The sequence below is a fragment of the Mobula hypostoma genome, chromosome 29 (genome assembly GCF_963921235.1).
Source record: "Mobula hypostoma chromosome 29, sMobHyp1.1, whole genome shotgun sequence".
Lineage (NCBI taxonomy): Eukaryota > Metazoa > Chordata > Chondrichthyes > Myliobatiformes > Myliobatidae > Mobula > Mobula hypostoma.
Window position 1 is genome coordinate 31,192,253 of NC_086125.1, and position 13,996 is coordinate 31,206,248.

The 13,996-nt window shown below is 43.3% G+C and overlaps 1 protein-coding gene across 1 annotated transcript in view; it reads right to left on the reverse strand.

The window, feature by feature from the left end:
- LOC134339490 (adhesion G protein-coupled receptor E2-like) overlaps positions 1 to 13,996 on the reverse strand; it is a 137,944-nt gene that overhangs the window by 71,412 nt on the left and 52,536 nt on the right. Inside the window, exons 5-6 of the mRNA XM_063036045.1 lie at positions 9,329 to 9,469; positions 1,445 to 1,603 (exon numbers count right to left, since the gene is read on the reverse strand). Of these exons, the coding sequence (XP_062892115.1) occupies positions 1,445 to 1,603; positions 9,329 to 9,469 (300 nt within the window). The remainder of the gene's footprint in view (positions 1 to 1,444; positions 1,604 to 9,328; positions 9,470 to 13,996) is intronic.

The following is a 13,996-nucleotide window of genomic DNA, read 5'->3' on the forward strand; positions in this document are numbered from 1 at the left end:
TGCTGATGACACAACAATTGTAGGCCGTATCTTGGGTAATGATGAGTTTGAGTACAGAGAGGAAATTAAGAACCTGGTGGCGTTGTGCGAAGACAATAACCTATCCCTCAACATCAGCAAGACGAAGGAATTGGTTGTTGACTTTAGAAGGAGTACCAGACCGCAAGACCCAATTTACATCAGTGGTGCGCAAGTGGAACAGGTCAAAAGCTTTAAGTTCCTCGGGGTCAATATCACAAATGACTTGACTTGGTCCAACCAAGCAGAGTCCACTGCCAAGAAGGCCCACCAATGCCTTTACTTCCTGAGAAAACTAAAGAAATTTGGCCTGTCCCCTAAAACCCTCACTAATTTTTATAGATGCACCATAGAAAGCATTCTTCTAAGGTGCATCACAACCTGGTATGGAAGTTGTCCTGTCCAAGACTGAAAGAAGCTGCAGAAGATTGTAAACGAGGCACATCACATCACACAAACCAATATTCCGTCCGTGGACTCACTTTACACTGCACGCTGTCGGAGCAGTGCTGCCAGGATAATCAAGGAAACGACCCACCCAGCCAACACACTCTTCGTCCATCTTCACTCCGGGAGAAAGCTCAGGAGCTTGAAGAATCGTACGGCCAGATTTGGGAACAGCTTCTTTCCAACTGTGATAAGACTGCTGAACGGAGCCTGGCGTGGATCTGGGCCGTACCCTCCAAATATCCAGACCTGCCTCTCGGTTTTTTTGCACGACCTTACATTTCCATTTTTCTGTTTTCTATTTATGATTTATAATTTAAATTTTTAATATTACTAATTTTTACTATTTTTAATATTGAATATTTGTAATCCAGGGAGTGGGAAGCACAGAATCAAATATTATTGTATGTTTTAGTATCAATTGTTTGGCGGCAATAAAGTATAAAGTAGTTTTAACAGTTTTTCTGTACTATTATCATGTATTGCATTATACTGCTGCTACAAAGTCAACAAATTTCATGATATATGCTGGTGATATTAAACCTGATTCTGACTCTCATTTTGAAAAATCTGCCATCATTTTTCATCTGATTGAATTACTTGATTCAACAGATGGAAATCACTTCTTAGCTTTTGTTCCTAGAGACAGAAAAGTCCACAACAGGATTAGACAAGATCAATAGAGGGAAGCTTATTAACCTCCCATGAGTAGAGAGTTCAAGGTCTGAGGTGAGGGGATATGAAGAAAAACTGTATCATTGGAGATTTGATTTAAAGCGCTGGGGAAAACGGGAAATGAGACTTGTATTTGGGCCATTGGCAGAGACATTGCAGCAACGTTGAAATAGTTGTAGGAGGCTTGATTTTTGAGTACAGCCACTTTCTACCTGAAAAGAACAACAAGATGTCTTCTGACCGACCCATGCTTAAGGTCAAGGGAAAACTTCGGAATGCGTCAAATATGGGTGTTATTACTCACCTGTGCAGTTTTCCCGCTTTGTGAAGTTATTTCCATTGTTTGAGTTCATATATCCTTCCTTACATTTACAGTAGAAGCTTCCCGCTGTGTTGTAACAAAGAGCATTCGCACCACATAAAGCATCTACAATGTCTTTTCCTCCAGAGCACTCATCGTCATCTGAATTGAAGAGAAAATGATTCAAGGTTTAATAAAAGCTCAAAAATGTATGAATTCGGAGCAAAAGTCAGCCACCTGTCATACTCCTTAGCTGATCATGCCTGATCCTATCCCTTCTCATGCAACAACTTCCCAGATATATTAAGGAACACAGGGTCTAATGAAAGGAGGGAACCAAACAAACTCAGTATTTGTGGAAAATAGTATTAAAAATATTGAAAGGATTAAAGACTTTTAAATTCCCAGAGCCCAATAGACTGCATTGCAAGTACTTTGGGAAGTGACACTAAAGTTGGCCAAAGTATTGGTGATCACTTTCCAGCTTTGTTTAGTTTCCTCATGTTTGCGTATGTGAATAGTATGTATTCTTTATACTGGGTTGCAGTGACCTTTTCTCCCAGCTGAGAAATATCCCCATGCCAGTTTTCTTAACAGAGTGTTGACACATCCAGTGGATGTCAAAATGTGCCAGGAGATTTGCTGCCAACTAAGTGGATTAAGGAAAGGGTCCAATCTGAACATTATTTTATAATGAGAACACTTTATGAATTGGACAATATATAATTGCAACAGAATAACCACCAGCTGTCCAAATGACCAGGGAAGTTCTGAAGCATCCCTGTGATGATGGTACTTAACGTACAGCCTCGCCTGGCATCTCGGGCTGGTCGCAGGCTTTCAGTGAGCCACAGTAAGGAGCTATTAATGGCTCTTCCACTCAAGGGTTTACGTGCTTTGAGAGATCATTATCACCTGTGTTGTGGGCATATGGGACAGAAAGACAAACATCACCATGAGCGGCTCCAGCAAGATCTTGTCACTGAGACAAAGCTTCTTCATGGGTAAAAGGCTGCATCCATTTCTCTCAGATGCCCTGGTTGTTGTTGAGAGCCACATTGCTTCATTCAGGTTTCACTATGTGAAGCTGAGGTCCATGATGCAGGGTTGGAATGGAACAGAAAGGAAGATTATTTAACCTGAATAATTAATTGATAAGATTATGGAATATTAATTGGGTAACAAAGATAGTACCGATGTTAAGAAGCTGACTAATACTACTACATCGACTCAGGCCTAGGGGGCTGGTGTCGGGCACGATGACGTACTCTCCACTTCTCCCTCTCCCTCATCAGTGTGTTCAGTTTATCTACATTAGCCGCGCAGCTGTCTTCCATAGCGTGTTGACCATAGTCTTGGGAGGGTGCCCAGGGTTCATCCTGCCATGCCTGGACTCCCATATGACGACTAGGCTGGCAGTTAGCTCAGGTGGTGTAGACAGTGTCCCGCTAGTTGCAGTCTTCTCACCTCGATTTTACTGGTGATCATCGGTTGGTCATCATAAGAGCTCAACGTTCGTCATGTTCTATTGCCAACTCGCTTCAAGAGCCATCCGGAGCATTCGTGTATAACAACCATCAAGAGACTTCCACATAGTCTTGGTGAGTGTCCACGTCTCACATCCGTACGTGAGAATGGACTCTATGAATGCTATGAAGATCCTCTATTTAAGCCCTCTGGTCAGGTTAGACTTCCAGATTTCCTTCATGTCGTTCATAGCCCTTCAGGCCAGCACCTTCCGTATCTTTATGTCCTCCTCTGTACTCATCATTCTTGATCCGAGGTACTTGAAGTCAAAGATTTTCTTAATGGTATCATTCTTTACAGTCTTAAGAGTAACTTAAGAAGCAGAAGAACAGTGAAAATTTCATAAAGATTAAACAATTATTGTATGACAGTGTAAAAAGTTGAGAAACAGATCAAGAGTAGGTCAATAGGCCATTCATACCTGCTCTATTGTTCTGTAAGAACACGGCTGAATTGTTACCTCTCCTTCATATCTAAAAATTTGTCTATTGCTTCGTTTAGAGTGCTCCTATTTGCCAGAAATCATTTCCTGAATGTAATATCACATTGAGTCCAATGCATTGAGAAATGGAATTAATTTTGCAGGCAGAGTATTGGAAGAAAATGTTTTGCCTGGGAAGAAAAATAGGGAGCTCCATTATGAATAAACCTGTAAATACCATGACAGCCAGGCCAAGCTCAGAGCTGCAGCCTCGGTTCATCACATAGCAGGGAAAATCACCGTGAAGCTCACAGACGCAAAGCCCAGAGCAGAGGGAGTAGTTACACAACCTCAGTTCCATGGAGAGTGAAGCAAATGTCTCGAAGCAGTAAACAAAACTGGCCCGACCCTTGCCTCCAGTCCTGAAACCCTGCCTTTTCAGTCCATCTGGGCTGCGTTTAAATTTTCTACCACTGGGTCATCCTCTGCACAGGACGCAGGCCCTGCCTTACCAATACAGTGTGCTCTGTGCCTGGATCCTGCCACCATGTTCTTTCCCCTACCCGACCTTTCCAAATCAGCCCGGAACTTAGATCAATCCAACCTCGCTCGCTATTTAGGTGGATGGGCTCTGAAGCTTCTCCAAAATTTCTCCGCTCCGCTCGCTCCAATTCTGTTTCCGATTCTGACTCCGTCCAGAACATGCCCCGACCCTGCTAAGACCACTTCTCCTCAAACTTGCGATGATCCGAATTTGCATTGAACCCACATGCCTCAACCTGCAAGTCAACCTCACCTTTGCTCACTTCTTCATTGTTTGCAGTGATAGTTTACCACAATTTAACTACAGAAAAAATGCCAATAATAAAGTACTTAGTTGTATTTCTTGCTTTATGAACCACCAGAAACTGTTGCTCTCAGCAGAACCATAGAACATTACACCACAGAAACAGGACTTTTGGCCTTTCTTGGTTGTGCAGAACCACTTTTCTGCCTTGTCCCACTGAAATGCACCTGGACCATATACCTCCATACTCCTCTCATCCAAGATTTCAAAATGTTAAAAGTGAGCCCGCATTTACCACTTCATCTGGCAGCTCATTCCATACTCCCACCACTCGCTGTGTGAAGAAGCCTGCCCTAATGTTCCCTTTAAACTTTTTCCCCTTCACCCTTAGCCCATGTCATCCCCTAGCCTCAGTGGAAAAAGCCTGCTTGCATTCACTCTATCTATACCCATCATCATTTTATATACCTCCATCAAATCTCTCCTCATTCTTCTACGCTCCAGGGAATAAAGTCCTAACCTATACAACCTTTCTCTGTAACTCAGTTTCTCAAGTCCCGGCAACATCCTTGTAAACCTTCTCTGCATTCTTTCAACCTTATTAACATCCTTCCTGTAATTTGGTGACCAAAACTGTACACAATACTCCAAATTCGGCCTCACCAATGCCTTATACAACCTCACATTAACATTCCAAATCTTATATGCAATACTTTGATTTATGAAGGCCAATGTACCGAAAGCTCTCTTTGCGACTCTATCTACCTGTGACGTCACTTTTCGGGAATTTTGTATCTGTATTCCCAGATCCCTCTGTTCTACTACACTCCTCAGTACCCTACCATTTACCTTGTATGTTCTACCTTGGTTTGTCCTTCCAAAGTGCAATACCTTACACTTGTCTGTATCAAAGTCCATCTACCATTTTTCAGCCTATTTTTCCAGCTGGTCCAAATCCCTCTGCAAGCTTTGAAAACCTTCCTCACTGTTCACTGCACCTCCAATCTTTGTATCATCAGCAAGTTTGCTGATCCAGTTTACCACATTATCATCCAGGTCATTGATATAGATCACAAATAACAACGGACCCAGCAATGATCCCTGTGGCACACCACTAGTCACAAGCCTCCACTCTGAGAAGCAATCCTCCACTACCACTCTCTGGCTTCTTCCATTGAGCCAATGTCTAATCCAATTTACTACCTCTCCATGTATACCTAACGACTGAATCTTCACTACTAACCTCCCATGCGGGACCTTGTCAAAGGTCTTAGGCGAAGTCCATGTAGACAACATCCACTGCCTTCCCTTCATCCACCTTCCTGCTTTCCTGGTAGCCTCCTTGAAAAACTCTCATAGATTGGTTAAACATGACCTACCACACACAAGGCCATGTTGATTCTCCCTGTCCATCCAAATACATATAGATCCTATCTTTTAGTACTCCTTCCAATAATTTACCTACTACCGACGTCAAACTTACTGGCCTATTTTTTCCCGGATTACTTTCAGAGCCTTTTTTAAACAATGGAACAACATGAGCTATCCTCTAATCCTCCGGCACCTCATCCGTAGATACCAACATTTTATCTGCCAGGGCCCCTACAATTTCAACACCAGTCTCCTTCAAGGTTCGAGGGAATACCCTGTCAGATCCTGGGGATTTATCGACTCTGATTTGCCTCAAGATAGCAAGCACTTCCTCCTCCTGAATATGTATAGTTTCCATGACCTCACTGCTTGTTTGCCTTATTTCCATTGACTCCATGCCAGTTTCCTTAGTCTGATAATGATACAACTATTGTTGGCAGGATCTCAGATGGTGACGAAAAGGCAAACCGAAGTGAGATAGATCAGCTAGTTAGTGTTGTCACAGCAACAACCTTGTACACAACATCAGTAAGACCAAAGAACTGATTGAAGACTTCAGACAGAGTAAGACGAAGGAACACACACCAGTCCTCAAAGAGGGTCAGAAGTGGAGAAACTGATCTCTTTCCAGTTCCTGGCTGTCAATATCTCCAAGGACCTAACCTGGTCTTACAGAATATGGTGAGAAGGTTGGATGAGGTTGAGTGGGATCCGGGATCAGCCATGATGTAATGCCGAAGCAGACTCGATTGGCTGAATGGCCTTATTCTGCTTCTATGTCTTACGGTCTTATATCCATGCACTTATAAAGAAGACAAGACAGTGGTTATATTTCAGAAGGAGTTTGAAGAGATTTGGTATGTCACCAAAATCACTTGCAAATTTCTACAAATGTACTGTGGAGAGCGTTCTAACTGGCTGCATCACCATCTGTGATGGGCATGAGGGGCTACTACACAGGATCAAAGTAAACTGCAGAGAGTTCTAAAATTAGTCAGTTCCATCACAAACACTAGCCTCCACAGTGTCCAGGACATCTTCAAGTAGAGGTGCCTTAGAAAGGCAGTGTCCATTATTATCGACCCCCACCATTCAAGACACGCCCTCTTCTCCTTGCTGCTATCAGGAAGGAGGTACAGAAGCCTGAAGGCACACATTCAGTGATTCAGGAACAGCTTCTTTCTCTCTGCCATCCGATTTCTGAACACACATTGAGCCCATGAACACTACCTCACTACTTGTTAATTTCCAATTTTTTGCACTAATTATTTAATTTAACAATATTCCCTAACCGGAAACCTTGGATGAATTATGAGGTCAAGTCCCTTTTAAAGGCTAGAGCTGCAGCTTTTAGGTCCGGGGATACTGGACACGACATGGAATCCAGGTGTGAACTCCAGAAAGCCGTTAAGGGCACCAAGAGGCAATATCGAGCCAAGTTGGAAGCTCAGCCTAACCAAAGGGATGCCAGTAGACCATGGAAGGGTCTAAATGAGATCACTGGGTGCAAAGAAAAGGCCAGGAATAACTGTGGCGCTTCTCTTCCTGACGAACTTAACATATTCTACACAAGATTGGAATAGAAGAGGAGCGTCCCGCTCCCTCCGGATGAACCGGACCTGGTGGCATCGAGATTCATTGTCACCGAGGAGGATGTTAGAATGGCCTTCCTGAAGATAAATCCAAGGAAGGCGACAGGCCCAGATGGCATCCCAGGATGGGTTCTCCGGGCTTGTGCAAGTGAGCTAGCTGGAGTGTTTGCTGACATCTTCAACTGCTCCTTGCTTCAGTCTAAGATCCCCTCGTGCTTTAAGAAGGGCATGATAATCCCAAGCCGAAGAAGATCAAGGTGGCATGCCTGAATGACTATCGACCTGTGGCTCTGACATCAATTGCTATGAAGTGCTTCGAGAGATTGGTTATGGCACACATCAACCACAGCCTACCGGTCAACCTCAACCTTTTGCAATTTGCATACCGGAGCAACAGGTCAACGGCAGATGCCATCCCTCTGGCCCTACATTCCTCCTTAGAACACCTGATGAATAAAGACGCATACGGAAGGCTCCTTTTCATTGACTACAGCTCTGCCTTATAATACCATCATTACAAATAAACGGATTCCTAAGCTCCGTAACCTGGGCCTTAGCACTCAGATCTGCAGCTGGATCTTCAACTTCCTCACAGACAGGACCCAGGCTGTAACGATAGGGGACAAGCTCTCCTCTACAATCACTCTGAGCTCCGGTGCCCCTCAAGGCTGTGTACTCAGCCCCCTGCTGTACTCACTGTACACCCATGATTGTGTAGCCAAGTTTCCATCAAACTCAATATATAAGTTTGCTGATGACACAACAATTGTAGGCCGTATCTTGGGTAGTGATGAGTTTGAATACAGAGAGGAAATTAAGAACCTGGTGGCATGGTACGAAGACAATAACCTATCCCTCAACAAGATGAAGGAATTGGTTGTTGACTTTAGAAGGAGTACCAGACCGCAAGACCCAATTTACATCGGTAGTGCGCAAGTGGAACAGGTCAAAAGCTTTAAGTTCCTCGGGGTCAATATCACAATTGACTTGACTTGGTCCAACCAAGCAGAGTTCACTGCCAAGGAGTTCCACCAGCGCCTTTACTTCCTGAGAAAGCTAAAGAAATTTGGCCTGTCCCCTAAAACCCTCACTAATTTTTATAGATGCACCATAGAAAGCATTCTTCTAGGGTGCATCACAACCTGGTATGAAAGTTGTCCTGTCCAAGACTGAAAGAAGCTGCAGGAGATCCTGAACACAGCACAACACATCACACAAACCAATCTTCCATCCTAAGACTCACTTTACACCGCACGTTGTCAGAGCAGTGCTGCCAGGATAATCAAGGAAACGACCCACCCAGCCAACACACTTTTCGTCCCTCTTCCCTCCGGGAGAAGGCTCAGGAGCTTACAGACTCGTACGGCCAGATTTGGGAACAGCTTCTTTTCAACTGTGATAACACTGCTGAACGGATCCTGACCCGGATCTGGGCCGTACCCTCCAAATATCCGGACCTGCCTCACGGATTTTTTGCACGACCTTACATTTCCATTTTTCTATTTTCTATTTATGATTTATAATTTAAATTTTTAATATTTACTAATTTTTACTATTTTTAATATTTAATATTTGTAATCCAGGGAGTGGGAAGCACAGAATCAAATATTATTGTGTGTTCTAGTATCAATTGTTTGGCGGCAATAAAGTATAAAGTAGTTTTAACAGTTTTTCTATACTGTTATCATGTATTGCATTGTACTGCCGCTACAAAGTTAACAAATTTCGTGACATATGCTGGTGATATTAAACCTGATTCTGACTCTCATTTTGAAAAATCTGCCATCATTTTTCATCTGATTGAATTACTTCACTCAACAGATGGAAATCACTTCTTAGCTTTTGTTCCTAGAGACAGAAAAGTCCACAACAGGATCAGATGAGATGAATAGAGGGAAGCTTATTAACCTCCCATGAGTAGAGAGCTCAAGGTCTGGGGCGAGGGGATATGAAGAAAAACTGTATCAATTGGAGATTTGTTTTAAATCGCTGGGGAAAACGGGGGAATGAGACTTGTATTTGGGCCATGGCAGAGACATTGCAGCAACGTTGAAATAGTTGTAGGAGGCTTGATTTTTGAGTACTGCCACTTTCTACCTGAAAAGAACAACAAGATGTCTTCTGACCGACCCATGCTTAAGGTCAAGGGAAAACTTCGGAATGCGTCAAATATGGGTGTTATTACTCACCTGTGAAGTTACTTCCATTCTTTGAGTTCATATATCCTTCCTTACATTTACAGTAGAAGCTTCCCGCCGTGTTGTAACAAACAGCATTCGTACCACATAAAGCTTCTACAACGTCTTTTCCTCCAGAGCACACATCGTCATCTGAATTGAAGAGAAAATGATTCAAGGTTTAATAAAAGCTCAGAAATGTATGAATTAGGAGCAAAAGTCAGCCACCTGTCATACTCCTTAGCTGATTATGCCTGATTCTATCCCTTCCAATGCAACAACTTCCCAGATATATTAAGGAACACAGGGTCTAATGAAAGGAGGAAACTAAACAAACTCAGTATTTGTGGAAAATAGTATTCAAAATATTGTAAGGATTGAAGACTTATAAATTCCCAGAGCCCAATAGACTGCATTGCAAGTACTTTGGGAAGCGACACTAAAGTTGGTCAAAGTATTGGTGATCACTTTCCAGCTTTGTTTAGTTTCCTCATGTTTGCGTATGTGAATAGTATGTATTCTTTATACTGGGTTGCAGTGACCTTTTCTCCCAGCTGAGAAATATCCCCATGCCAGTTTTCTTAACAGAGTGCTGAAACATCCAGTGGATGTCAAAATGTGCCAGGAGATTTGCTGCCAACTAAGTGGATTAAGGAAAGGGTCCAATCTGAACATTCTAATGAGGTGACTTTATGAATTGGACAATATGTAATTGCGACAGAATAACCACCAACTGTCCAAAGGACCAGGGAAGTTCTGAAGCATCCCTGTGATGATGGTACTTAACGTACAGCCTCGCCTGGCATCTCGGGCTGGTCGCAGGCTTTCAGTGAACCACAGTAAGGAGCTATTAATGGCTCTTCCACTCAAGGGTTTACGTGCTTTGAGAGATCATTATCACCTGTGTTGTGGGCATATGGGACAGAAAGACAAACATCACCATGAGCGGCTCCAGCAAGATCTTGGCACTGAGACAAAGCTTCTTCATGGGTAAAAGGCTGCATCCATTTCTCTCAGATGCCCTGGTTGTTGTTGAGAGCCACATTGCTTCATTCAGGTTTCACCATTTGAAGCTGGGGTCCATGATGCAGGGTTGGAATGGAACAGAAAGGAAGATTATTTAACCTGAATAATTAATTGATAAGATTATGGAATATTAATTGGGTAACAAAGATAGTATGGATGTTCAGAAGCAGACTACTACTACTACTACATCGACTCAGGCCTAGGGGGCTGGTGTCGGGCACGATGACGCACTCTCCACTTCTCCCTCTCCCTCATCAGTGTGTTCAGTCCATCTACATTAGCCGCGCAGCTGTCTTCTAGAGCATGTTGACCATAGTCTTGGGAGGCGCCCGGGGTTCATCCTGCCATGCCTGGACTCCCATATGACGACTAGCTGGCAGGTAGCTCAGGGTGACACAGACAGTGCCCCGCTAGTTGCAGTCTTCTCACCTCGATTTTAGTGGTGAGCATCAGTTGGTCATCATAGAGCTCGACGTTCGTCATGGGCTATTTGCAACTCACGTCAAGAGCCATTCGGAGCATTTGTGTATAACAACCATCTAGAAACTTTCACATAGTCTTGGTGAGTGTCCACATCTCATATCCGTAGGTGAGAGTGGACTCTCTCTATCTATCTATCTATCTATCTATCTATCTATGAAGATCCTCTTTTTAAGCCCTCTGGTCAGGTTCGACTTCCAGATTTCCTTCATGTCGTTCATAGCTCTACACGCCAGCACCTTCCGTATCTTTATATCCTCCTCCAAACTCATCATTCTTGATCCGAGGTACTTGAAGTCAAAGACTTGCTAAATGGTATCAATTTTTACGGTCTTAAGAGTGACTTAAGAAGCAGAAGAACAGGGAAAATTTCATAAAGATTAAAGAATTATTGTATGAGAGTGTAAAAAGTTGAGAAACAGATCAAGAGTAGGTCAATAGGCCGTTCATACCTGCTCTATTGTTCTGTAAGAACACGGCTGAATTGGTACCTCGCCTTCATATCTAAAAATTTGTCTATTGCTTCGTTTAGAGTGCACCTATTTGCCAGAAATCTTTTCCTGAATGTAATATCACCTTGAGTCCAATGCATTGAGAAATGGAATTAATTTTGCAGGCAGAGTATTGGAAGAAAATGTTTTGCCCGGGAAGCAAAATAGGGAGCTCCATTGTGAATAAACCTGTAAATACCATGACAGCCAGGCCAAGCTCATAGCTGCAGCCTTGGTTCATCATATAGCAGGGAAAATCACCGTGAAGCTCACAGACACAAAGCCCAGAGCAGAGGGAGTAGTTACACAGCCTCAGTTCCATGGAGAGTGAAGCAAATGTCTCGAAGCAGTAAACAAAACTGGCCCGACCCTTGCCTCCAGTCCTGAAACCCTGCCTTTTCAGTCCATCTGGGCTGCGTTTAAATTTTCTACCACTGGGTCATCCTCTGCACAGGACACAGGCCCTGCCTTACCAATACAGTGTGCTCTGTGCCTGGATCCTGCCACCATGTTCTTTCCCCTACCCGACCTTTCCAAATCAGCCCGGAACTTAGATCAATCCAAACTCGCTCGCAGCTTAGGTGGATGAGCTATGTAGCTTCTCCAAAATTTCTCCGCTCCGCTCGCTCCAATTCTGTTTCAGATTCTGACTCCGTCCAGAACATGCCCCGACCCTGCTAAGACCACTTCTCCTCAAACTTGCGATGCTCCGAATTTGCACTGAACCCACATGCCTCAACCTGCAAGTCAACCTCACCTTTGCTCACTTCTTCATTGTTTGCAGTGATAGTTTACCACAATTTAACCACAGAAAAAATGCCAATAATAAAGTACTTTGCTGAATTTCTTGCTTTATGAACCACCAGAAAACTGTTGCCTCTCAGTAGAACCATAGAACATTACAGCACAGAAACAGGACTTTTGGCCTTTCTTGGTTGTGCCGAACCACTTTTCTGCCTTGTCCCACCGAACTGCACCTGGACCATATACCTCCATACTCCTCTCATCCAAGATTTCTTAAATGTTAAAAGTGAGCCTGCATCTACCACTTCATCTGGCAGCTCATTCCACACTCCCACCACTCTCTGAGTGAAGAAGCCAGCCCTAATGTTCCCTTTAAACTTTTCCCCCTTCACCCTTAGCCCATGCCCTCCCCTAGCCTCAGTGGAAAAAGCCTGCTTGCATTCACTCTGTCTATACCCATCATCATTTGATATACCTCCATCAAATCTCCCCTCATTCTTCTACGTTCCAGGAATTAAAGTCCCAACCTATTCAACCTTTCTCTGTAACTCAGTTTCTCAAGTCCCGACAACATCCTTGTAAACCTTCTCTGCACTCTTTCAACCTTATTAATATCCTTCCTTTAATTTGGTGACCAAAACTGTACACAATACTCCAAATTCGGCCTCACCAATGCCTTATACAACCTCACAATAACATTCCAAATCTTATACTCAATACCTTGATTTATGAAGGCCAATGTACCAAAAGCTCTCTTTGTGACTCTATCTACCTGTGACGTCACTTTTAGGGAATTTTGTATCTGTATTCCCAGATCCCTCTGGTCTACTGCACTCATCAGTGCCCTACCATTTACCTTGTATGTTCTCCCTTGGTTTGTCCTTCCAAAGTACAATACCTCACACTTGTCTGTATTAAAGTCCATCTGCCATTTTTCAGCCCGTTTTTCCAGCTGGTCCAAATCCCTCTGCAAGCTTTGAAAACCTTCCTCACTGTTCACTACACCTCCAATCTTTGTATCATCAGCAAATTTGCTGATCCAGTTTACCACCTTATCATCCAGGTCATTGATATAGATCACAAATAACAATGGACCCAGCACTGATCCCTTTGGACACCACTAGCCACAGGCCTCCACTCTGAGAAGCAGTCCTCCACTACCACTCTCTGGCTTCTTCCATTGAGCCAATGTCTAATCCAATTTACTACCTCTCCATAAATCTTCCGAACTAATCTTCCATGCGGGACCTTGTCAGAGGTCTTGGGTGAAGTCCATGTAGACAACATCCACTGCCTTCCCTTCATCCACTTTCCTGGTAACCTCCTTGAAAAACTCTCATAGATTGGTTAAACATGACCTACCACACACAAAGCCATGTTGACTCTCCCTAATATGACCCTGTCTATCCAAATACATATAGATCCTATCTCTTAGTACTCCTTCCAATAATTTACCTACTACCGACATCAAACTTACCAGCCTATATTTTCCTGGATTACTTTCAGAGCCTTTTTTAAACAACGGAACAAAATGAGCTATCCTCCAATCCTCCGGCACCTCACCCGTAGATACCGATATTTTAAACATATCTGCCAGGGCCCCTACAATTTCAATACTAGTCTCCTTCAAGGTTCAAGGGAATACCCTGTCAGATCCTGGGGATTTACCTACTCTGATTTGCCTCAAGATAACAAGCACTTCCTCCTCCTCAATATGTATAGTTTCCATGACCTCACTGCTTGTTTGCCTTATTTCCATTGACTCCATGCCAATTTCCATAGTCTGATGATGATACAACTATTGTTGGCAGGATCGCAGATGGTGACAAAAAGGCATACAGAAGTGAGATAAATCAGCTAGTTAGTGTTGTCACAGCAACAACCTCTTATACAACACCGGTAAGACCAAAGAACTGATTGTAGACTTCAGACAGAGTAA